Genomic DNA, 25340 nt, shown 5'->3' on the forward strand with positions numbered 1-25340 from the left:
AAATTATAACCAACATGATATACTATTTCACACCCACTTAATTGGAGAACGTGCATATTGATAATACTGGAGAGGAATGAGACCCAGCATAAGCAGCAGCCGTTTCTTACGTGATGCAGTGTGGCCATAGCATTTCCTTGAGGTGATCTACTAAGAGTAGGGACCCCAATGTAGAATGACTGAGCAAAGTCAAGTTCTTTTATTCATTCAACAAATTTTTGTTAGTGCTGGTATTGCAAAAATTAGCATGGCTAATCATTGCACACACACATATTGGTGGATGCACATATATACATATAGTTTTATCTGAGTGTGTACATATGTGTGTGCAAGTGTGCATGAAAATATGTGCTCATGTGTGTGGAAGTGGGTCAATAGTAGTATTTTCTCAATGACTCCTTACCTTAGTTTTTTTTTTTTTTGAGACCAGTCTCTTACTGAACCAGAAACTCATCAGTTCCAGATTCATCTAGACTAGCCGGGTGGCAAGCCCCAGGGACTTTCCTTGTGCCGCCTCCCTAATCCTGTGGGTGTAAGGTCACGCCACAGCACCTGGCTTTGACATGTGGGTCCTAGGGGATCCAACTCAGGTTCTCAAGTTTGTGCACCAAGTGCTTCACTGCCTCCCAGCCCCAGTTACCACGGATTTTTGTAGAAAGAAGGCATCTCTGAGATCAACGGTGTGATCTAGGATGGAAGACAAGTTAAGTGGGAGCAGGCATAGGAAAAGGTAGGGCTGGGTGCAGCAGGCAGAAGGGTCGTGTGGAAGTACCCTGACCTCACAGACAGTGTTCTTCACAGTAACTGATAAAAGGCCAACGTGCACAACAAAGAGAGGAGGAGGCCTGGCTGGGGAGGCTGATGGTCACATGGGCTCTACGGGGAGAGAGAACTTGTAGGTCACAGGAAGGATCTGAGAGTTCATGTAGGGCAAAGGAGCTGTTGCCACATTTTAAGCAAAGGACTGGAATGATCAGTAGAAGGAAGGGAAACATAAAAGAAATAGATCATCAATTAGTTATGATCTAAAAATCCCCTTATGAAGTGGAGCTAAAGGAGCCTAGAGCCAAGCTCTGATCAACTAGAAGAAATTGCTCTTGGAATGGCTCATTTCCTGTTAATAACAGCTGGGTTTACATGAACACACTGCCTGCTGAGCTCTGTTAACCTGGCATGGCCCCTGGGGGTACAGAGATCTTTCTCCTCCTCATAGCAGCGTTGTGTTGGTGGCCCCTCAGATTTCAGACTTCTTTACTTTAGTGACTTTACTGAAGTTTAATTGACATATGATAGGTGGATCATATTTAAAGCATGCAGCCTGGGTTTGTGCATTGGCATACAGCAGTAAAACTATCATTGCCAACAAAATAATGACATGCCTCCATCAAAATGTCTACCCTTCTGTGCCCTCCCATGTCCTTCTCCACCACAAAAGGCTCCAATTTAAATGGAACCATTACTTTAATAAAAATTCTGGTGGATTTGCTAGACCTGTCTAATAAAGGGCCCTTCTGGTTTGTTAGCTCAACCCAAAATGCCAAAGTGATGCTTTTCAGAGGTAGGCCACTCTACAGAATGGTAACCCACTCACATCCTTGATGTAAGGTTTTAAGGACAATGTCAATTTTCTGAAAGTGTCAGAGTTGTGTTTGCTGCAGGGAAGGGGAATTCCAGACAAGGTCCCATGGCTGACCCCACTGTCTCTGTGGTCACTTCGCAGATTCCATTTGTAATGAAGAAGAAGGAACGGCCACCACCATGGGCACCTCTGTCCAGAGCATCGAGCTTGTCCTTCCGCCCCACGCAAACCATCACGGAAACACATTTGGTGGCCAGATCATGGCATGGATGGAGACAGTCGCCACCATTTCTGCAAGGTTCTCAGCACTGGCCCTAGCATGGGGCTAGGGGCAGAGTGGAAGTGGTTTGAAGCATATTTCCTTTCTAAATTAGCACAAAACCTGTGAAATGTATATTTTGTAGCCTTTCTCACTTTGTGCACCAACCCAGGCAATTTTTTTCATCAAGGAAAAATTTGGTTTTTGATCTGTGGATAAATTCACTGAACAGGGAAGCTGAGGAACAAGTGTGAGCAGTATTGGCCGCCAGTTGTCATCACTCATGCCCTACCCTGATTCACAAGTCACAGTGTCCTAGGACTTTTCATCAGGAGGTGTCAAGATGAATGTGACACTTGATGACAACAAAAAGCATTCATTTGCATTGGGAGGGACTTCCACTGAGCACAAGAACAATGCCAAGGAGCCATCTTTATGAAATGCCCAGTTTGTTGCCCTAAACGTCTGAGGTTGCATGCAGATCCTCTCCACACATAGTTCTCTCGAGTCATTGGAGTTATTTACTTAGAAAACAGGCTGCTTGCTTGTCTAGGGAAGCCATTCCACAAAGCAGTTGTTTCTGAGAATACTAAGGAAGATGGCCATCGCCTCTTTTCTCCCCTCCTTGTTCCCTTAGCCGCCTGTGTCATGGGCATCCCTTTCTGAAGTCTGTGGATATGTTTAAATTCCGGGGACCGTCCACAGTTGGAGACCGCCTTGTCTTCAGTGCCATAGTCAACAACACCTTTCAGAACAGGTAAAGTATGCTTGGTGTGCACACTTTCAGAGTCGAGCATAAGCGGTGTTCTCACCTCAGCTGGAGGGCAGTGTAGGAGCTACATCACAACACCTTCGAATTATTGTTAAACTTCACTCAGTCTGCGGCCACACGGTCTTCTGTCCTTCTTGTACTCTCTTCACACTCAGGACATTGTGATGAGTTGTTTTGCCCCATAGGGTGCTGGGACATCCAGCTGGCTCTGGATGGTTCCAACTGGTATCTGCCATCTTTGCATACTTATTAGTCCTTCCTGTCAGCATCCATCATGGGCCTGCTGTTACAACAGTGGGTCCAGACTACAGTCTACTTACTCTTATTATTCTCAGTAGATAGTGAAAAGGTCTCACATAGTGTTTTTCTTCTTTTTGATGTAAAATAAAAGGGGGCGGGGAGTATCTCTCTTTTCTACCAAACTTCAGCTCTTCATTTCTTTAAACCATAGAACTATGGTTTTGAAGGAAGAAAACATGTTTTGAGCACAATGCAATTCACCTTCTCCATTACCCCAGTGGGAGAAGAAAATGGGTACCCACTCCTGCAGGTCCTCCTACAATACCATCCTAGCAGGTTTTAGCAGGTGTTTAGCAGGTGTTTAGCAGGTGTTTAGCAGGTGTTTAGCAGGTGTTTAGCAGGTGACTTGTTGACATCAGAGGAGAAGCACCAGGGACTTGCTTGGTGGAAGGGGAGGCCAGCCATGCCCCAGTCCTCCTTGCCCACCACCCTGCATCCCTTGCAGTGTGGAAGTCGGAGTGCGTGTTGAGGCCTTTGACTGTCAGGAGTGGGCCGAGGGCCAAGGCCGCCACATCAACAGCGCTTTTCTCATTTACAATGCTGTTGATGACCAGGAGAAACTCATCACCTTTCCCAGAATCCAACCCATTTCAAAGGTCAGTTGTCACCACGTAAGCTTCAGTGATCAGACCCGTGGGCACAGAGTTTCATGCAGCTTTCCACTGCCAACCATCTCCACAGCTTTTGAAAGAGGTTTGCTTTCTTCTATGCCTAAGTCCAGTGGGCCCTTCCCTTTCCACCCCACATCTCTCTGGTGATGGGTTGTGATGGTGAAATCCCCGAGCACCTCTCTATACAGCTGCTGTGTGGCATGTGTTTTCTGTGTCCCCTCTCTGCGTCTAACTGTTATGTGTGGGCATCCTGTTCTGGATGCTGCACCACATTAATGGGTCAGGAATCAACTTAGTGCTAATATTCACCTCCTCTAAAAACTCCAGAGTGAAACCTGTGTGATTTTAGTAGCAGAAATTATTATAATCTCCCCTTTGAAAGGCAATGAAAAGGGCCATCACAGTCACCTAGGGGCTCAGATATCGCCAGGAAGTGTCACAGAGACACAGAGCCCCATTTGATCTAGGGGAATAATACTTAAGGGTCACAGGGCCAAAATGTTAGAAACTGATTGGTTTTACTGTTTTCTTAAAGGACGATTTTCGCCGTTACCAGGGAGCCATCGCACGGAGGAGAATTCGCCTAGGCAGGTAAGGGACATAAAGTATGAGGACCTCATAGGCTTTTCTCTACCTGACAAGCCACTCAACAAAGAGCCACTGCCCGGGGTCCTTGCACCCACATAATGCGAAAGGAAAGGGCCTAATGCTTCCTAAAAGTTAAAAATGGCCCAGCCTGGAAATGGTTCTTCCTGATTCTCCCACCAAAGAGAATGTTGTTAAATAGCTGATTGCAAATCAAGAAGTTATCATGGTTCACGTATGAAGCATAAGAAGAAAATTGTTTCTTAATATTTTAATTTTTTTCAGGAAATATGTTATTTCCCACAAGAAAGAAGTTCCACTCAGTGCACAGTGGGATATAAGCAAAAAGGTAACAGTTTTATGGTCTGCAATACTTCATGTAAGCATCATCACAAAAGCAGAAGCTGACTTGTTTAGTAGATCCAGGTTGTACCTGCATGGCTTGGATGACAAGGTGAACCGCAGAACCCTCCATTCTAAACCACGTTAGACAAGGCAGCAGCTATTGGTAATTCTACTGTCGGGTTTGAACTCTGGGAACAGCTCCCAAATTCTGACCCAGGACATTATGCCACGAGCTGGCGTGTGATGTTTCCCTGGTGTCTTGCCTTGATTTGCAACGAGTGATCTGCTTGCGAACTTGAGCTTTTATGGAGCTAGAAGGATTAGTTAGGGCTGGGGAGATGGCTCAGTGCTTAAGAGGACTGGAAGCTCTTCCAGAGATCCCAGGTTTAATTCACACAGAGGCTCACATCCATTTGTATCTCCAGCTCCAGGAAAGCTGATGCCCTTTTCTGGCCTTCACTAGCCCTATATACATGTGGTGCCTAGACATGCATACAAGCAAAAATCCATATACCTAAAAAGAGAATTAAATGTTAAAACGGGATTAGTCATTTAAATTTTTTTTTGTTTTTTTTTTTTTGTTTTCTATTAAATTGGTTTTTAAAATTTTTTATTAGGTATTTTCCTCATTTACATTTCCAATGCTATCCCAAAAGTCCCCCATACCCCATACCCACTCCCACTCCCCTACCTACCCACTCCCCCTTTTTGGCCCTGGCGTTCCCCTGTACTGGGGCATATAAAGTTTGCAAGTCCAATGGGCCTTTCTTTCCAGTGATGGCCGACTAGGCCATCTTTTGATACATATGCAGCTAGAGTCAAGAGCTCCGAGGTACTGGTTAGTTCATAATGTTGTTCCACCTATAGGGTTGCAGATCCCTTTAGCTCCTTGGGTACTTTCTCTAGCTCCTCCATTGGGAGCCGTGTGACCCATCCAATAGCTGACTGTGAGCATCCACTTCTGTGTTTGCTAGGCCCCGGCATAGTCTCACAAGAGACAGCTCTATCTGGGTCCTTTCAGCAAAATCTTGCTAGTGTATGCAATGGTGTCAGCGTTTGGAAGCTGATTATGGGATGGATTCCCGGATATGGCAATCACTAGATGGTCCATCCTTTCGTCACAGCTCCAAATTTTGTCTCTGTAACTCCTTCCATGGGTGTTTTGTTCCCAATTCTAAGAAGGGGCATAGTGTCCACACTTTGGTCTTCATTCTTCTTGAGTTTCATGCGTTTAGAAAATTGTATCTTATATCTTGGGTATCCTAAGTTTCTGGGCTAATATCCACTTATCAGTGAGTACATATTGTGTGAGTTCCTTTGTTGATTGGGTTACCTCACTCAGGATGATGCCCTCCAGGTCCATCCATTTGCCTGGGAATTTCATAAATGCATTCTTTTTAATAGCTGAGTAGTACTCCCTTGTGTAAATGTACCACATTTTCTGTATCCATTCCTCTGTTGAGGGGCATCTGGGTTCTTTCCAGCTTCTGGCTATTATAAATAAGGCTGCTATGAACATAGTGGAGCATGTGTCCTTCTTACCAGTTGGAACATCTTCTGGATATATGCCAAGGAGAGATATTGCGGGATCCTCTGGTAGTACTATGTCCAATTATCTGAGGAACCACCAGACTGCTTTCCAGAGTGGTTGTACAAGTTTGCAACCCCACCAACAATGGAGGAGTGTTCCTCTCTTGACAATAAAATCTAATGTGGGGTCCAAGTTCATTTATCACACACATTGTTATATGCCGCACTGAAGGGCATCTATCTGCTTTGGTTCAGGATACGGTCTAGGCACATACACACTTGATGCATGCAGAGTTACCCTGTCTGACTTTGAGACAGAAGTTAGATATTAGCAGTAGGTAGTTTACCTTATGCTCAACATTTTCACTTTGGCTCAATATATAATACCCCTGCTGACACTGACCATTACTGAAGCAGAAAACGCTTGACTCCCAAACCTATATATCGAACTTATAGCTTCACTGTTGTATGTGTGCATTTTAGGGATCCCTAAGTAACACCAATGTGGAAGCTCTCAAAAATCTGGCATCCAAAAGCGGTTGGGAGATTACCACCACCTTGGAGAAGGTAAGTGTCCAGGGTTTGTGCTGCTTCTGTTCACAGCAAATTAAAATTGGCATGATGTCCATGCTTCTGAGGGCTCCTTGCTGCTGTGCTCAAGTTGCAACAGTTTTTGAAAATAGACTTTGTTCTAGCCATAAACCTCTCTGCTGGGTGACATGGAACTCCACACCTGTCCCACACACTCCTGGGTCCTGGCAGGCCCTTGTTCTCACATCCTATCTCTTGCCTCTCATGCTCTCCTCCACACCTCCAGCCACCCAAACCTGAAGATCTTGGTGAGTGTCTTAATCAGGGTTTTACTGCTGTAAGCAGACACCATGACCAAGGCAACTCTTATGAGGACAACATTTAATTGGGGCTGGCTTAGGTTCAGAGATTCAGTCCAATATCATCAAGGTGGGAGCATGGCATGCCAGACAGGCATGGTGCTACATCTTATTCCAAAGGTAAACAGGAGAAGACTGGCCCCCAGACAGCTAGGATAAGGGTCTTAAAGCCCACACCTACAGTGACACACCTACTCCAACAAGGCCACACCTTGTAATGGTGTCATGACCTGGGCTAACCATATACAAACCATCCCAGTGACCTGGGCCAACCATATACAAACTATCCCAGTGACCTGGGCCAACCATATATAAACCATCCAAGTGACCTGGACCAACCATATACAAACCATTCCAGTGAGCTTAGGACACATACTTCTCCAAAATCCTCTCTGACTTAAGGAACTTCTCTCCTCGGTAGCTCATTTTATCATGACTTCTCTAAGACTAATTTGACTTTGAGCTCTTTTCTGCCTTGTGATGTTTCTTCCACAATTACTGTGAGTTGATATTTAAATGTTATGTTGAAATTTAGGATTTTCAATTATCTTTTTCCCAAAAAGGTAATAAATAAGACTTGCAAGAAGGAAGCCTTCCTTGTCTTGATTCTTTGTATCTTTCTTAGTAACTTCTTCAATTTTTACATATTATCAAACTGAAATAAGTGTGTATAATTTGGGGCCTTAAATTTAGGATATTGGAAGACTCTTGCAAGCTAGTGCTTACAAGTACTAGACTCTAAGCTCTAGGGGACATTTTGCTCAACCTCTGTATTCCCAGGCCATGGTAATGCCTGACACTTGGAAGACGATCAGGATTGCCAGCTTCAGGGAAACATTTGCTGTGGACTGCTGTTCACTATTAGTGAAACACCATACTAAAAACCAGAATGCCCAGGTGTCCCACTATCCTGGGACAGTCCAACTTTGTACCTGCTGTCCCATCTTGACTTCAGCAATGCCTATGTGTTTCAGTGTGGATGAGTCAGAAAGGCCTCTCACCTTGGAATATAAGTAAATTCTAAGGCTACTCTTTGTCAATTTTAGTCCTGACTTTGACTTCTAAGTATTTCCTCATTGTTGTTTTGGTTGTTTCTTTTTTTCCACTATAGAATCCTTCCAGGGTCTTCCTTAGGCCCTTTAGATTCAGATAGGTTCCATTGTCTACTGGGCTCAACAATGTAGGAACTGGTTTAATAATTATTGGTTTCTCACTATTGCTCATAAAAAGTGCCTAAACCTTTTCTTTTCTTTTCTTTTCTTTTCTTTTCTTTTCTTTTCTTTTCTTTTCTTTTCTTTTCTTTTCTTTTCTTTTCTTTTCTTTTTTTTTCTTCTCTTCTCTTCTCTTCTCTTCTCTTTTCTTTTCTTGATATGAAATCCATCTCTTTCTTTCTTGCTAGCTTCTGAGCACCCCAACAGGTTTTACCACCCCACTGCCACGTGCTTTGGTTGAGTCAGCTTGACAAGCCGAGAGGCTTGAAAGCTACTCTCGAGGCAAAAGAGTTTCATGGAAACTCGCTCTTGGAATCTGGGGTGCTCTCTAAATTTTCCATTCCCGCGTTAGTCTAGAGTATGGATCCACGTGCTCTCTTTCAGTATTTTCCTATTATAAGTGCCTTTTAAGATTAAATTCTGACATAGCTAGAGCCTTCCCCCAGTGTTCCAACAGTCCTAGAACGTCCTTGAGCTAGACAGTGACATTTAGCCTCTGGTATTACACTATCAATAAAAGCCAAGTCGCTCACATATACAGGAATTTACAATGATATAGGAAGTAGATCAGGCTGTGGTTTTAAAATATTGCATTATTCATGAGATGGTTAGCTAGAATGGAACTCCCTAGTTAGAACCCTGACTTGGGTGTGAAAGCCCTTGCCCTAGGTGAGTAAAGACCTCACACCTGGCTTCTAAGACTATAGCTGAGTTACACCCATACACAGGTATTTACAATGGCCTAAGGGGAAGGTGGGCTATACAATAGACTAAAATAGGAACTATGGCAAGGGCGCGTAGCCCTTGACCCTGGCTTCTAAGATTAGTGAATCTTAGGTGGAGCCCTTGTTTATCCCAGTTGTTATCAATGAATTCTATCCCAGGTGGTTCCCATTAGACCTTCTGTGTTTGCATTCCTCTGTTTTATGTAAGATTCCGGTTACCTCATTTGTACCTTGCGAATATGTCACCCAACTTCCTTGTTGTCTTCTGCATAAAAAGTCTGATGCTTGATTTGAAAAATACATTCAGATTCCACACAACCTCTCCTGTGTGCGTCTGTCTGTCAATTCATCCTACGATTTGTCCACCCGAGACTAGAGACCGGTTCCACGCAGACAAAGGGGCCCAGAGGGTCTGCGGCACCCCACCCCAGCTCTCTTACAATGTAATTGGCCTTGAACCCAAGGTCTTCTTACATTTTCCTCCCAAGAACCTTGATCACTAGTGAGTACCACAGCCACTTTTTAAAAAAATTCTTATTTTCAATGTAATTGGATTTAAAGTCTATTTATAATAAAATCAGACAGCACTAAAGGTTTTAATCATATGTAATTGTCTATATATGTAAGGGTGGAAATAACTAGAAGTAATGTAAGAAGCAAAAGATAAATCTAGAAGCAGCATACGGGCACATGAAATTGCAGAAGAACAGGAGGCTATTCACCAACCAGTGGCATGTCATAGTGTTTAGCCCACAGACGACAGCTCTAACTTGATCAAATTAAAGTGCAGAAAGACAGAAACAGTTCAGCAAAGGAGCTCGGAGGTAGTGTCATGAGTGAAGATGAAGATGCTTTCTAGGCAGCTCAAAGCTTGAGTTGAGTCCTCTGGGAAAGAAATTACCATGAGGGGCATGGCCTGACAGGCATGGACTATCTTAAGTCTGAGAACAAAATGAAAATATAACAAGAACAAGAAAGACATGGATGCCTACCCCCAAAACAACCTGGTATAGGATGCAGAGCAGAGGGCATCTATCTCAAAGAAGCTGAAGGAGGGGACAGAATTGGCCCAGAGTCCACCTGGCTGCTCCAGCTCTTATCACCAATGGCAATCTCCTGGTGCCTCTATGGACTAGGCCTCTGCACAACATAGTTTCCTTTTCCTGTCTACAATGTAATCTCAAAAACAACATATCAGTTGAAACCAACAGTCTAAAATGCTTAATTATTTCTTTTCCTTGTAATCCCGACTGACATCCAGAGGTCGGAGCAGAGCATTGCTATGACGAAAGCGATCTACTAACAGGCGCTGGGCAGGCTTGCCTCACTGAGTCTGGAGCTACTTACATTTCATTTCATTCCAGTTACCGAAAACACTGGGGTTGGTAGTGCAAGGAGTCCATCTCCATGCCCATGAGCAAAGAGAAGCCATCTTCTTGGAGAATCTTCCCATGAAGCCAAGCTTCATGGATTGGTTACTGTCTGCTGCTGTGATCAGACAGCATGATCAAGACAGCTTCCAGAAGAAAATGTCTTATTGGGCTTATGTTCTGGAGAGTTAGTGTTCACAATGACAGAGCAAAGACATGGGGAGAGGTAGGTACAAAAGAGAGCTCACATCTCAGCCTCAAGCCGGAGGCAGAAAGAACACACTGGAAATGGCATAGGCTTTTAAAATCTTAAGCCCACCCCAGTGACACACCTTCTCCAACAAGACCATACTTCCTAATCCTTCCCAAACAGCCACCAACTGGAGACCAAGTATCTGGAGTCTTATGTGAAAGATCTCCTTCAAACCACCACAGTGGCTTTTCTTTGGAAAATTTAAAGAGAGCCAAAATGGACCACTGCCTTTCTTTGTCCCCTTTGCATCTGTGGCATTGGTTCAGGTAGCAGGAAAATGAGAAGGACTTCTCAGGGAAGGAATAGATGCCATTCATTCATCCACTATGGATCTTGGTGCTGGCTTAACCAGTGAGCTCCATCTATAAAAACAGAAGGTGGCTACTTCTTTTGGCTCAAGGATAAAATATATCTGCAAGCTGGAGGGCAACTTGCTAGAAAATTGCTGGTTTAATTTCCTAAGGTTGTCACAATGGAGGACTGGTCACTGGGTTACTGAAACAATAGGAATCTATAGGAGCTCCCTTGTGAAAACTGCTATCCTGAGATCAAGATGTAGGCACCCTGGTCACTTCTGAGGAGATGAGTACCTCACCTCTCACCCAGCTTCTAGAGCAGTGCTGGTCAATAGGCTCCTTGGCTTGCAGGTGCATCACTATCTTCATTTCCACATGGTGTCCTCCCTGTGTGCATGTCTGTGTCTAGCTTCCCTTCTCTATAAAAACATCAGTTATAGTGGGCCTACTGTATTGAGATACAACCTGTTAGGTGAATTATATTGGCAAAGACCCTATTGCCATATAAAGTCACATTACAAGGTATAAGAGGTTAGGACTCTATCATGGGATTGTGGGCAGGAGTGTGAAACTCCAAGCAACTGTATGGCCCAATAGCACAATCTGTCCCCACACCCTGATTCACCAAAGCAGGCAATCCCAAGGCAACTGTACGACCAGTTCCACTGGCTTGGCTGTGCATGGAGAGCCAGGTCTGGAGATACCTGGCCTTCAAGTTCCTCTCTGGATTTACACCAATAGATCTTCTTTAGGTTCTGTGCTGAAGGCAGCCAGGTGGAGTTCTACCTGGATTTGTTTGTATTCATCAAGTGCTCACAGGCTGGGCTAGGTCTTTCTTTTTAGACTGGAACTAAATAAAGATATACAAGGCTTGGAAGGGATGTGTTTACATAAGTGGGTAGTCACTTGTTTGCTGCCTAAGCTACTGTAGTTGTGATTTCTTGTTTCTTTAGTCTAGTAGCAAGGATGATATTATGTTTAGACACAGATATATGATTCAATAGAGGCCAGCTCTTCACAGCTTGATTTCTTTCCAACTGCCTGATTCCTGTGGTTGGAGTCCTAACCTCATGTTTGTCTTCTCACAGCCTGTTGTCATGGTAATGATTATAAGATAGAAATTTTCAACACTAACTTCAAAACACCCTGAAAGAAGTGGAGAAAATGAGCAGAATAAAAATGTGCTCTTGGTGGAACACATAGTTCTGATAATTAGAATGAAGAGGAGGAGGAAGAGGGAGAGGAGGAGGAGGAAGAGGAAGAGGAGGAGGAGGAAGAGGAAGAGGAGGAAGAAGAGGAGGGAGAGGAGGAGGAAGAAGAGGAAGAGGAGGAAGAAGAGGAGGGAGAGGAGGAGGAGGAAGAAGAGGAGGGAGAGGAGGAGGAAGAAGAGGAGGAGGAAGAAGAGGAGGAGGAGGGAGAGGAGGAGGAAGAAGAGGAGGAGGAGGGAGAGGAGGAGGAGAAGGAGAAAGCTCAGAGCCACAGAAATGGCATTAGTGTTTTATTATATGTCGAGTGACTACTGCTTATCTAACAGATATTACATATTAGAATTTGGACTTGGGATTCAGAAAGCAAATAACACTAAAGAAGTATGTTCTGTGGGTCCTTCTGAGAAATTGTTTGTCCTAGAGATAGTTGGTTTGTTTCCTGGGTTCCTTTAGTCCACTCGAAGGCATGCTGATATTCTGGGAGAGCACTGCCATCCAGTCTTAGGGTAAATGGGACATGGATCGGTGTAACATCCTGTGCTATTCTCTGTCTTTAGTGTGTGGAAGCAGGAAATATCACAGAAAGCAAGAGAGAAAAGCTTTTGTTCTTTATTTTTCATTAACAACAACAAAACATGATGCAAATTAACTAGCCCATGTATTATTTGGATGTCACAGAACTAGCATCCAAGATTGAAGTGAGATTGTTGTTGACCACATAGATGCCTTACTTGGTACAGGCAAGGATGTATGACTGCCCATTCATGTGTGTGCATAAATGTGTGTGTGTGTGTGTGTGTGTGTGTGTGTGTGTGTGTGTTTGTGTTGTGTCTTTAAAGTAAACAATATTTTTTTCTCTTCTAATTTTTCTTCCTATCTTTTAGATAAAAATATATACCCTGGAGGAGCAAGATGCCATATCTGTTAAGGTTGAAAAGCTTGTGGGCAGTCCAGCCCACATAGCTTATCATCTCTTGTCTGACCTCACAAAGCGACCTTTATGGGACCCCCATTACATGTAAGAACAAATTTAAATGTCTTTTTTAAATCAAGCCTGGCATTGTGGGAAAGATAACTTCAATTGTAGTTCTCCACTGCTTGATACATGGTGTATTGTTTCAGAAATGTAGAGAAGTTTTAGAGCTTGTTCTGCCTAAACTGCTTCATGAGACTTAAAAGAAAAACAATTATTACACTCATCTGTTTCTCATCTGTATTGAGTTAGCATTGGTGGTCCACATCTGTTGTGATATCACTGACAACCTCAAAGCTGATTTTGTTCCTGTTTCTGAGATCCAGCTCAGCCAGGCTCTGTAGCACACACTCTTTTGCTTTACTCCCTGGCCTCATTGCTTCTGAGGAGGTATCCAAAATCTTCCCAGAACCCTCTTCCTGCCAAGTCATGAGTCTCAGTGAGACGCTGCTGAGCTAGCATGAGTCCTGGGGGAAGATGATGCTTGCTGCTCCCCTGTGTGATCAGTCATACCCTGCTCCCATTCCCCTGCATCTGCACATGTAAACACTTTAGATGAAGGGTGGTGTGTGTGTGTGTGTGTGTGTGTGTGTTAGAGAGTTGTGTCAGCATCAAGCAAAAACAGATTCCTTTTACTTGGTTCTTTAAATCGTATAGCAAATATCAACATACCATTTGTATTACAGAAGTGATATAGAGATGACTTAGAGCATACTGAAGGATATGCATATGTTATAATAAAAGTACTGTGTCACTGTATGAAAGGGACTTGAGCACCAAAGGTCTTGGTGTTGCCACATGTCCTAGGGATGGCTATGGAGCTCTGAGCCTTGTATGCTATATTTTGCAGTGACAGACTACACTCAGGCCTAGCTTCCTAGGATACAGAGCACTGCAGCATCTCAAAGACAAGATGCCGTGCCTTTCAACAACTTCTTTCATACTCCTCTCTCACAATTCTGTTTCCTTGGCATTCCATCTAAATGAAATATGAATCAATGGAGAAACCAGTTACTTCACTTAAACTCAGCTAACTTGTCTTGTCTATCGACTTACCACTCAGGTAGGTCTGCAGGAAGTGTTTGCACTTAACTCTCACAATGACCCCCTAGACAGTACTATCTACATCATACAGATGAGATAATAATATGACTTTTCTGACATAGTATGGCCAGTACACAGTGGACACAGTGGCCCGAGACTCAAAAGTAAGTGGTTTAGCTTCCGAGTTGCTGTTCTTCCCCGCACACTCTTTCCTCTGGGCTTGGGCATCCCCTGCTTTACAGCCCGTTTGTCCTCAACAGGTTTTACTGTTCCTAGAAACAAATAGTTTTGTGAAAAGATTATTACCTTCCTCTGGAGTTTTGAGGGAAATGACCTTGGAGTCAGGTAGCTGGTACCTTTCTATCACATGCAAAATTACTCCTTCTAAACAAACAGCTTGTTCCAAAGTCAGCCTTCAAGCAAAGTCTGTGTGTGTGTGTGTGTGTGTGTGCATGAGAGCATGTATGGGTCAGCACAACAGGTGAATACTGATGTCAAGAAGGAGGTCATGCCAAAAACTAAACAAAGTGTATTCTAGCAGGTAGAAAGCATGTGTTTGAATACTGTCCTGTTCACACAGATCTTGTGAAGTTATAGACCAGGTGAGCGAGGACGATCAGATATATTACATCACTTGCTCGGTGGTAAATGGAGACAAACCCAAGGACTTTGTGGTGCTTGTGTCACGAAGAAAGCCCCTCAAAGACAAGTGAGTATATTTGGCTCATGTGACATCTCTGCTCTGTCTATTGGAGACTGGAAACAAAAGGATGTGAAGACAAGAAAGCCACCATGGATGGCGTTCTAGTCTTCAATCACATCTCATCCGTTTGTTTTTAAATATATGAATCTTTAGTTCCCATTTTGATATGCATTCATGTATTGTGATCTGTGTGCAAAGGACCCATGGACATTCTGAAGCAGCTTTCTTCTGCTCAGATATTAGATTCAATATCCGAAAAACCTTCAAGACCTACCCCTTGTTATCAATAAAGTCAGCAAGAGGAATGGTGACTAATCGTTGACTGAGAATTCACAAAGGCCCTGATGTATTAGCTATCTAAACTGGTCCACTGTGTGCTGGGTCCATGATCCAGAATTTGAATATGGCCTTCTCATGTACGCTGGACCACACAGAGCATGGGATCCAAAGAGTGGCACCCCAGAAAATCCCCAACACACATGTGAACTAATGTACATAGGTGCTCACCTTCTATTATGTCAAAGGATAGGGCAAATAAATTGATGTTGATCTTATAAATGATGATAAATTCACAACCCAGAGCATATGTGACCTCCAACAAGGATAAAGAAGTCATGGGAGCACAAATATAAAAATGTCTCAAAATGTTTATCATTAGGTGGGAAAATCAAGTTGTGGGCTGTATTTGCAAAATAACTATGTTAGTATAACAATCTATACATGTGTATTTGGTAATGCTACTTATATCCATTAATAAAATATAGAGATCTGCATAGCAAAAGGTAATTAAGAACAGTCATTCACAAGGCAGGGAATAGGATTGGAGCTGGCTCAGACCGAAGGACTGCTTTTATTTCTGAGTCTCTTGTATCAATCAGTTTATTGTTTGAATGTTGCTTTTCTTTTTAATTAAAAAAATGGCAGAAAACTGACATAACAACCTGTTCGGGCACAGAACAACATGAGCAGCGCCAGCCCTGTGATGCTACCTCACACCCTAGCTTTGTAGAGAAGGGGTTTTGATGTGGACCACTCATCCAGACAAGTCTGTTTTTTCTGAGCTTACTCCTGCAGAGACAATGAGATTGTCCCAAGGATTGAGGATGTAGCCAGCACTGGATAACTTGCCTAGCATGCAGAAGGCCCTGAATTTAATCCTAAGAATCACAAAACTAGATTAATGAATGCCAGTTACTGTAGAACTGTCCTGTCTAACAACCATTCCTACAGAGTTAGAACGTGTGTTCTTACCTTTCAGCAACACCTACACCGTGGCACTAAGGTCAGTTGTGCTGCCGTCTGTCCCGTCATCTCCACAGTACATCAGAAGTGAGGTCATTTGTGCTGGGTTTCTCATCCAGGCTGTCGACAGCAATTCGTGCACCGTATGTTTGATGAAATATTTGTGTCTTAATTCATTCTCATGGCTATGGAAAGACCTCTTCATCTCCCCCAGATCTCCTATTCATCACAGTCTTATAATGTGTGTCCTCTCTAAGGACTCCTCTTAACTCCTTCCAGATTCACTCACCAACATTTTCAGTCTCTTACTTGAAAGTTCTCCAAGTCAATAAAAACTCAACATACTGTATTTTCTCTTTGATGCAGGTAACGTACCTGAACCAGATGTCAGACAGCATCCTCCCTTACTTTGCTGGCAATATTGGTGGCTGGTCAAAATCCATTGAGGAAGCTGCAGCCTCTTGTATAAAATTCATAGAGAATGCTACTCCTGATGGACTTAAAAGTGTGTTATAAATGGTCAACTCTCAGCTACCTGTAATTTAATTCCAAATGTGTCCTTAGCCCTTTTATGTGGCAAGCTTTGGGGCCATACAACGATTTAATATCAGCCTAAGCAAAATGCAGTTATGAAGAGATGAAAAAACAAAGTGTATTCTGGTGATTTGGAGCCAAACCACAAGATCTCACAGCCCTACTGTACTGACACTTGGAAATTGCCTGGATACGATATCACATGATCTATAAGATGGCACAAAATTAGTCAACACTATCACATCTGGCTCTGGATTACAGAAGCTCGATGTGTATTCTGCAATGATGAGTTTATAAAACGTGAAATGGTGGGCTAAAACCTGATGAGTGTTTAATATTAGTCCATGGGCGGCAGACACCTTTGTCAGGAGTCTTTGAGAAGATATATTCCATGTTTTAGAACTTTAAATTAGGAAGCGTTAAAACATAATGGAATCCAATCAGTTTTTTAAATATGAACGACTTCACTTTTGTCATTTTACATATATTCCAGGTAGATGGCCAATTTAGTATCTATTTCTATACACGCACACGCCAAGCACCTGTAAAGTGTGATATTAGAGAGAGAATATTAACTGAGCTCTTCTTCTTCATATCTCTTCCATTAGTACTTTATCTCCTAGACGTCTACATTTATCATTCTACACCATGATGTGTCTTAACTCATAAGACCAAGCAGAATGTGTCAGGTTAGCCTCCTTCAAAGGATGACTTTTACAAATGGAAGAGGACCTCCATCAGAGTTGAGAGCAGGAGACAGGTTTGGGCTATCCTCACCAGATCTCCTCTGCTCCCCGGCCTGCTCCCACATGCCCACTCAAATAGTTTGAGGCTGGCTACAGTTTTTATCTTACTTATTTGTCTCAAGGTTCAGCCGTATGTGAACTTTAGACCACGTTCTAATTTTATAAATTACTATTTATATATCATAAGAGTAATGCATAGCATAGAACATTCTAGAACTAAAAAACAACTTCAGGAAATATTTTAATTCTACAAGGTAAAAGATTTAGTAATAAGGGGCTTATAAGATGCTGTAACTTAGTGTTATCATTTCAGACTTCTGAAATGAAGAGGCTTTTAAGTGCTATATGCGTAGGCTTGGTCTTTGAATTCAGTTTTTGAAATGTTTTCCTGAACAGAAACAGAAATACTTGAGTAACTTTAGCCAGCTTACTTGAGACATAGACAGTATGGACTCCAGTTTGCAGGATCTACCTTACCCAGGATGGGTATAAACTCTCAGAACGTTGTCACTTGTCCTAGGTTTGTTTCCATACTGCCTACTTTGGATGAAGTCTAGTTGATAAGTTGGAGATTCGCAATAACCTCTAATAAAATTGAACCATCATAACAATGCGCTTATGCTAAGTTGGGGATATGAGCTCCCTCTTAAAATGTCTCAGTGTGCTGGGCTTACCTTTCTCTTCCTGAGGGGAGTAGAGCTGGCACAGCGCCTACAGGTACTGCTGAGCTAAGCTGAGGGGAATCTTGTAGACACTGTGAGTCAGCATTAGCTATGGTTGGCCTTCTATCTTGAACTGGAGCACTGCGGTTGTGTGACAGGGATATTAAATGACAAACAGACAGGTAGGGAAAACATGGATCCATTGGATGTGAGGATGATCGTTCATTCTCCAGGCAGGACTAATTTCAACACACCACACAAAGTGCTGCAGGAAAACGCTTATAACTTACTTAGTTCTAGAATTTTCCATTGGCTATACCCAGACAGTGGCTGGTGGAGTGACAGGCACACTGGGTTGGCTAGATGACATGGACATCATTACCCTCACAAATGCCTTAAAACTAAATGAGTTTGTAAAAGCAGTTCTTCAGCCCCCTTTCAAGTACTGCTGGTCACACAAGGTTAGCGCCAACTGGTCTGGGCACAGGACATGTCCATCCTCACGGTCTGTTCAGTTTGTCCCAGTCCTAGAGAACAGGCAGGTCCTGCTGCTTTCCCAGTTTCACACAACCTCACATAACCTCAAACAACTCTTTCTAACCTTCCTAAGAGATTTCACTTCTATGGTTCTGAGCAGAGGTGTGGATCCCGGCTAGCTGGCTGTTTCAGGATCATTCAGCACATCCTAAATTGAAATGTTCCTTTTTAGGAACCCTTGTCTTTATCAGGAACATGTTATAAGAAGAGACAGCAACACGCCATGGTCTTTGGCTGTTTCAAAACTAAACCTAGTGTCCAAAACAATGTTACAGTGCATTCACTGTGAAGTGCAATAGCTCTTGGCTTTGCGTTGTCCTAAAGGCCTTTTTCTTTTTATGACATTTACTTTATATGGTTTTTATGTGATCATATGATTGGTGGAGATCAGAGAACAACTTGTGGAAGTCAGTTCTCTCCTCCTACCACGTGGATCTCAGGGGTTGACCAGATGTCACCAGGTTTGGCTGTGAGCCCCTTTATCTTACAGTGAGCTGTCCTTGTGGGCCATGCCTTCCCATTCGTTCCACTGAGATCTTTTCTGCTAGGCACATTAAAAAAAAAGATTTATTTATTTATTTATTATATATATGTAAGTACACTATAGCTGTCTTCAGACACCACAGTAGAGGGCATCAGATCTCATTACAGATGGTTGTGAGCCATCATGTGGTTGCTGAGATTTGAACTCAGGACCTTCGGAAGAGCAATCAGTGCTCTTAACCACTGAACCATCTCTCCAGCCCCTCTGCTAGGCACTTCTATGCTCTGCAGCTTCTACAAGCAGTTGGAATGTACTTATACATAAATAAAATGAATAAATGATATGCAGTGTTGGAAGACCTGCTATTTGGGCAAGTAAAGATGGGCACTTGGAGGATTGATTTATGGTGACTAGAGACACTTGAGCACAAACCAAAGACACACACACACACACACACACACACACACACACACACACACAGAGACAGAGACAGAGACAGAGACAGGCAGTGACAGAGAGAGATGAGACAGAGACCATAGCCACCAAAGGATCAGTCCTAGACAACTCCCAAGGACAATGCTTCTGGCTCATTCTAGGACAAGCAGAGAACCAAGTGAGACTGAAAGATTACATTTCCCTCCAGTGCCCAGGCTTTAAGCAAATGTGGATATTGGAAAGTAGGCAGTTGACTGGTTCAGCAGATGTCAGCCTACTGGGGAATGGGGACAAAAAGGTTGTACTTTGGATGAGGAAGCACTTCACAAGACCCTACTGAAGGGCTATTGGTGGAGAACTTCACAAGGCCCTACTGAAGGGCTATTGGTGGGTGATTTCTCCTCGGGAAGGGAGACTCACTCTTTTTATGGGGGGGGGGGTGCTATGACAGGTTGCTCATGATCCATACCCCACACCCATGCACATGAGAAGCATTAATTGGACTTAGTGTGTTATTTAAATAAAAAAAAAACGACATGAAGCCTACAGTGGAGTGTGTTTGGAACGTTCAGGAGGAACTAGATGGGGGAGACAGGGTGTGGATATATTCATATTTTGTTGAATAATATATAAAATTCCCAAAGAATAAAATAGAAATGGAGTATTAAAGATCACAAAAGGAAGTCACTTAAATGCAGATTTCATTAGAAAGGAGCTCTGCTTTACATAATTAGAGAAACACTGTATAAAGTCACTAATCGTCATAATTGCTCAAACAAATATTAACAGTTGAGCAAGCCCCACGTGCATTTTTTTCATTCATGATTGCACATCAAGTTTATGCTCCTATGTCCCTGTCCTGTCTTGATTCCTTTTATCAAAGCCCACAACTGAGTTGGTTAAAAAAGGAGAGAGGATTGTGGTAGGTTTTCCCTTTTGAGTGTTGTGGTATTTTTACAGCATTAAATGTATTTTCCAGTGATTCTAACACGACTGAAAGGTTTTGGGTTTAAAAAGCAGCCTCATTTCTCTTTAGCCTGCCTGGCTTTCTTTATGCAACTGAGCTGCTCTCTACAGCACCTTTCCTTTTACCTCGGTCATAGAAAGCGATCTCGAGGAAAAAATGTGAAAATTGATCAGAAAGTGAGCATCCTGGGACCAGCCGCCTGTGGGAAATAACTGATTTTAAGAAAATTAAAATAAACTAGAATATGTTTTTAATACAGCCCACACTATTCAGTTCCTAGTTCCAGGCTGCTCATGATGGAAGTGAGGTGTCAGGAGAGTCCTGCCATGGTTGGAACTTTGTAGGTGAGGCTGAGTGAGACGGAGGTGTAGGTGATTTCCAGGGAGTGAGTACAGGCTTGCACACGGGGTGAGGAAAGGGGAAATGTGGGCAGGAGGGATGATTTCTTCCAGAACTACCTTAAGACATTTTTATTGGCGTAGTTTAAGGGATAATTTTGAAAATGTGTTTAAAAGATATACGTAAAGGAGTATGTTTTACAGCTTGGGATAAGTTATTAAAGCAAAACATTGTGTATTCATAAGTTGCCTCTTTCATTTGAAAATAACTGGAACCATTGTGGCGGGCATCTCACTCAGGGTCTGAGTGCACTTGCCCACTCTTTCTGGGTGTGTGAAAGTTGGGGACATCTGTACCCTAGGTCTGAGTAACAGGTCAAGATAGGCAAGATGTCAGGTCAACTGCTAACTCTGGCAGAAGTTGCTGCTGAGCACAGTGCTTGCCACTTGCCCAGAAAATATGTGATCCAGAATCTCGCAACCCCCTGTGTCTGGAGCATCCATTTTAGCACACCTTGTCATCCTTGTTAAGCTTGCAGAGCCAAAGAAAGTAACACACATGCACACGTGCTCCTGTTATTTGCAGAGCCTCAAGCAAAATGGCCCTCTGTGCCTGACCAAAGGACTGCCTGCCCCTTTGAGATATATATATATATATTGCTTACTTAGAATCGGGCTTACCAACCAAAGAGTACACCTGGAGAGACTCATGGCTCCAGCCACATATGTAGCAGAGGATGGCCTTATTGGACATCAATGGAAGGAGAGGCCCTTGGTCCTGTGCAGGCTCAATGCCCCAGTGTAGGGAATGCCAGGACAGGGAAGCAGGAGTGGGTGGGTTGGTGAGCAGGTGGGAAATGAGGAAAGGGGATAACATTTGAAATGTAAATAAAGAAAATATCTAATTTAAAAAAAAAAAAAAGGAATCTCAGGGCTTTTACAGTTCCTGGTCCTAACTTGGCTCCCTTCTCACAAGTCAGAGAATTCTTAGATTAAAAACTCCTTTCTCATTTTGTACCTGTGAAGATGAAGTACATATAAAACCACACATTGGCACTGAGGCCATCTTTCAGTTTGTGTTTTGTGGCCTTTTAAGAAATGTGGTCAGGATGTAAAATAAGTAAATAGATAACTAACTAACTAAATAAATAAATAAATAAAATAAACATTTAAAAATAGGATGAATACCAACACTGTTCTCTTCTTTCCACGCCTGGCTTAGACTCTGTGGCAGATCCTTGTATTCCCTTCCTGGGAACTTCTGTATCTAAAACCCAACCATGGTAGGACTTTCCCAATTGTTCACCTCCACTGTGAGCAGCTGGAAATTGTAGACTCGTCTCAGTTCAGACATCCAGGGCCCTGATGACCCTCTTGGCATGTTTCCTTATGCACACCAACTCGAGAGTGTCTGTTTCCTGCAGATCCAGATCATGGACTTTAGAAACCCCCCCCCCCCCCGCCTCCCCAGAAGGTGTAAGCAAGGATCCTGTAAGCAGGTGTCTTCTCACAGCCCCCTCCTGCCTCTGCTTCCTTCTGATCATCAGGGTTTGAATCTCTCCACATCAGTCCAGAGCAATTTCTCTTTACCTTTCCCAGCCTCCCCACTTCTCTCCACTCTCTTACTCCCTAACTGCAGTCTCAAACACCTCCTCTCCAACCTTTCCCACTCCATCAGACCTTGTAATATTCGGTCGGGGACAGCAGGGCTCTGTCCTTGGTTTCCTCTTCTGTCTCTAACCGCCACCAGTCCACCTGTCTCTCCACCTCCCACTACTGCGTCTTGTCTTGATCTGTCCTGACCTTAACAGCTAATTACATACTTGAGCTTTTAGTAAGACACTGTCCTCTCAAAGTCAGTGTCCTTAGAACACAGAAGTCTGCTGCATGGCCAAGCTAAATCTACCTGCCCCACCCCAGCAAATCTAATCACTTCTATGTTAAACAATATTAGGATCTGAACACTTTAAATGAATGTAACCGCTGAAGAGATGGCTCAGTGGTTAAGAGCACTGACTGCTCTTCCAGAGGTCCTGAGTTCAATTCCCAGCAACCACATGGTGGCTCACAACTCTCTCTCTCTCTCTCTCTCTCTCTCTCTCTCTCTCTCTCTCTCTCTCTCTCTCTCTCTCTCTCTCTCTCTGTCTCTGTTTCTCTCTCCCCCTCCCTCTCCCCTCCCCCTTCCCTCTCCCTTTTCCCTCCTTCTCCCCTCCCCCTCCCTCTCCCCTCCCCGCCTCTCTCTGCCATCCCTGCCTCCTTGAACTGAATAAGCTTTAACACCTGCCTCTAGGCTTAACCATGTAATTCCTCCACAGAATGTTAGCAGACACAATTCAGCCAAAGGCTTCAAGGGTGTTTTGCAAGTGGCCTTGTTCTTTGGCACCTTTGCCACTATCCTGAGACACACATTTCAGGCTCCTCTAACTTGAGATCTGCGGAACTTGCCCAGCCAAGACCTCTAACTCACAGACAGTTGCATTAAACAGAGACACTGATGGATACAGCTCAGGGACATGACTCCTATTAGCTCTCTGGTCTTCTCCAACTAGTTTATCCCTCACACTTTCCAGCCACATCATAGAGGGGTAGAACAGATGAATATCTGCCCAGCTATAGTGCTTAAAGCTGGTTAACAAGGTCTCATGCCATTTACTTGGGAAGTTAAATAGGGCAATAAACACCCTGGATTATGTTCACAGACCTCTTGGCTGTTTATTTGCCATCGGCTTGCTCCTACTTCATAGGTGAAATGATTTCTTGTCACCCATTGGGAAAACCCAGACTTCTCTCTGGTCTTTGTATCAAGGTCATGAAAAATGCACCTTCTCTCACCCCTAAGAATGCCCAACCCACTTCTAGGTTTTCTGATTCCCGTTTCCCACTGTCTAACACACTTTTAGCCATTTTTTTCTGTCACCCTCAATTAAAATGTAAGCCTTACAAAAGCCAAGATTTCTGCTTTGTTCATTGCTATAACCCCAGTATTTGTATACATACCAAGTTTTCAATAAATTGTCTAAGAATTAAAATAACCCTCCCCCGTCCAACTTCCTCACTGTACCGTTAAGGTCTAAATATTTGTATCCTTTCTCTTCACAAGAAAAATATATAGAGGAATTTTATCACACATTCATTGAAATACTTTCCAAGTTTATACTCTGATGTGGTTTGAATGAGAAATGTATCTCTAGGCTCATGTTTAAACACTTAGTGCACAGCTAGGGGAGGGCCTTGGCATGAGGCAGAACTGGAGGAAATGGCTCGCTGGGGGTGGACCTGAAGGTTCCTTAGCCCAGCCCCACTTCTTATGCTTTCTGCTTCCTGCACAGTCTGCCTCACACTCCACCACCATGCCTTGCTGCCAGGATGGACTATCATCTCCTCCAGATGGAGAGCCTGATAAACCTTCTTCCAGAGGCAGCATCTAGTCAGGTTCAGCACACTGACAATGGCAGCTACACACATCTTTTAGGGTAAAACACAGACATTCTGTTGTCTATGTTATTCCTTGGCTTTAAGTTATTCAATCTGTGCAGTTGCATACCAGTATTGTTTCTCTTATAAATTTTGATTCCATATATGTATGTATTGTGTGTGTGTGTGCGTATGTGTGTGTGTGTGCATGCACATGTGTGCCTTATGGTGCAAATGTGGAAGTAGAAGGTAACTTTAAAGCAGTTGGTTCTCCCCTTCCACCGTATGGTCCTCATGCCAGCTCCCAGGATGGGCTTTCATCTCTCTTTCTGCATCTTAGACTTGATTCCTCATAAAATCTCACTTCTACTCAAAGAGCAATAGTGAAGTTTGCTTTCGGTGAGGTGTTCCATTTCATTTGATCTTCTTTACATATATTTTCAATGGGCATAAAGTTCTAAACTGAAAAGGATTTTTTCCCCCACATCACAGATGTCGCATGCTGTCTCTGGGCTTTTAGGTGACATGTTTCATCTATAATACTTTTAAATATTCTCCTTATTCTTTTTTCCTCTTATTGAAAATAAATTTTTCTTACATAATATATTGATTAGTTTCCCTTCCCTTTATACTCCTCCCAGTTTCTCCTGATCTTCCCATCCAGATCCACCTCCTTTCTATTTTTCATTATAAAGCAAACAGGTCTCTAAAGAATTGTAATATATGATATGATATAACAAAAACTAATATTGGGATAGGATGAAACAAGCAAACAAAAAGAAGAGACCCCAAGAGAAGGCACAAGAAACAAACAGTCAGAAAGCCACTTATCCACACACTCAGGAATCCCACAAAACCACGACACTGACAGTCATCATACATATATGACTTTATTATATGCATATAACATATTGTTCAAGCATGAGGACCTGAGCTTAGATCTGTACTCGCCAATAAAATTCAGGCATGGCAGTGAAGTCTGTAATCCCAGTGATGCGGGTGGAGGATTGGCAGAATCAGGCAGATCTCTAGGCTAGGCCAGCCAGGCTACCCAAAACAGCAAGTTCCAGCTGCAGTGAGAAATTCTGTGTGTGTGTGTGTGTGTGTGTGTGTGTGTGTGAAAGCAGAGAGGAGGGCATCTGACAGTGATCTCTGTACTCCACATGAGCATACATAGGTAGATGCATTGCACACACATACATAGAGATGAACAGTAAGAAAATGATAAATAAATAAATAAATAAATAAATATGTTCAAGAACAATGTAAGATATCCACATGCAAAAGGATGGGTTAGACATTGTCTCAGTTAGGGTTTTACTTTTGT

At 43.1% G+C, this 25340-nt stretch overlaps 1 protein-coding gene across 2 annotated transcripts in view; it reads left to right on the plus strand.

Annotated features, from left to right (window-relative positions):
* Acot12 (acyl-CoA thioesterase 12) overlaps window positions 1-17780 on the plus strand; it is a 44823-nt gene extending 27043 nt beyond the window's left edge. Inside the window, exons 6-15 of one of the 2 annotated variants that reach the window (XM_006517413.4) lie at window positions 1721-1877; window positions 2476-2595; window positions 3356-3506; window positions 4057-4112; window positions 4392-4455; window positions 6465-6548; window positions 12819-12952; window positions 14532-14660; window positions 15913-15936; window positions 16263-16542. In XM_006517413.4, the coding sequence (XP_006517476.1) occupies window positions 1721-1877; window positions 2476-2595; window positions 3356-3506; window positions 4057-4112; window positions 4392-4455; window positions 6465-6548; window positions 12819-12952; window positions 14532-14660; window positions 15913-15936; window positions 16263-16266 (923 nt within the window). In that variant the 3' untranslated portion in view covers window positions 16267-16542. Of the gene's footprint in view, window positions 1-1720; window positions 1878-2475; window positions 2596-3355; window positions 3507-4056; window positions 4113-4391; window positions 4456-6464; window positions 6549-12818; window positions 12953-14531; window positions 14661-15912; window positions 16040-16262 lie in introns of both variants that reach the window. The other variant, NM_028790.3, reaches the window with a different exon arrangement.
* The last annotated feature ends 7560 nt before the right edge of the window (window positions 17781-25340 follow it).

The sequence above is a fragment of the Mus musculus genome, chromosome 13, assembly GCF_000001635.26.
Source record: "Mus musculus strain C57BL/6J chromosome 13, GRCm38.p6 C57BL/6J".
Lineage (NCBI taxonomy): Eukaryota > Metazoa > Chordata > Mammalia > Rodentia > Muridae > Mus > Mus musculus.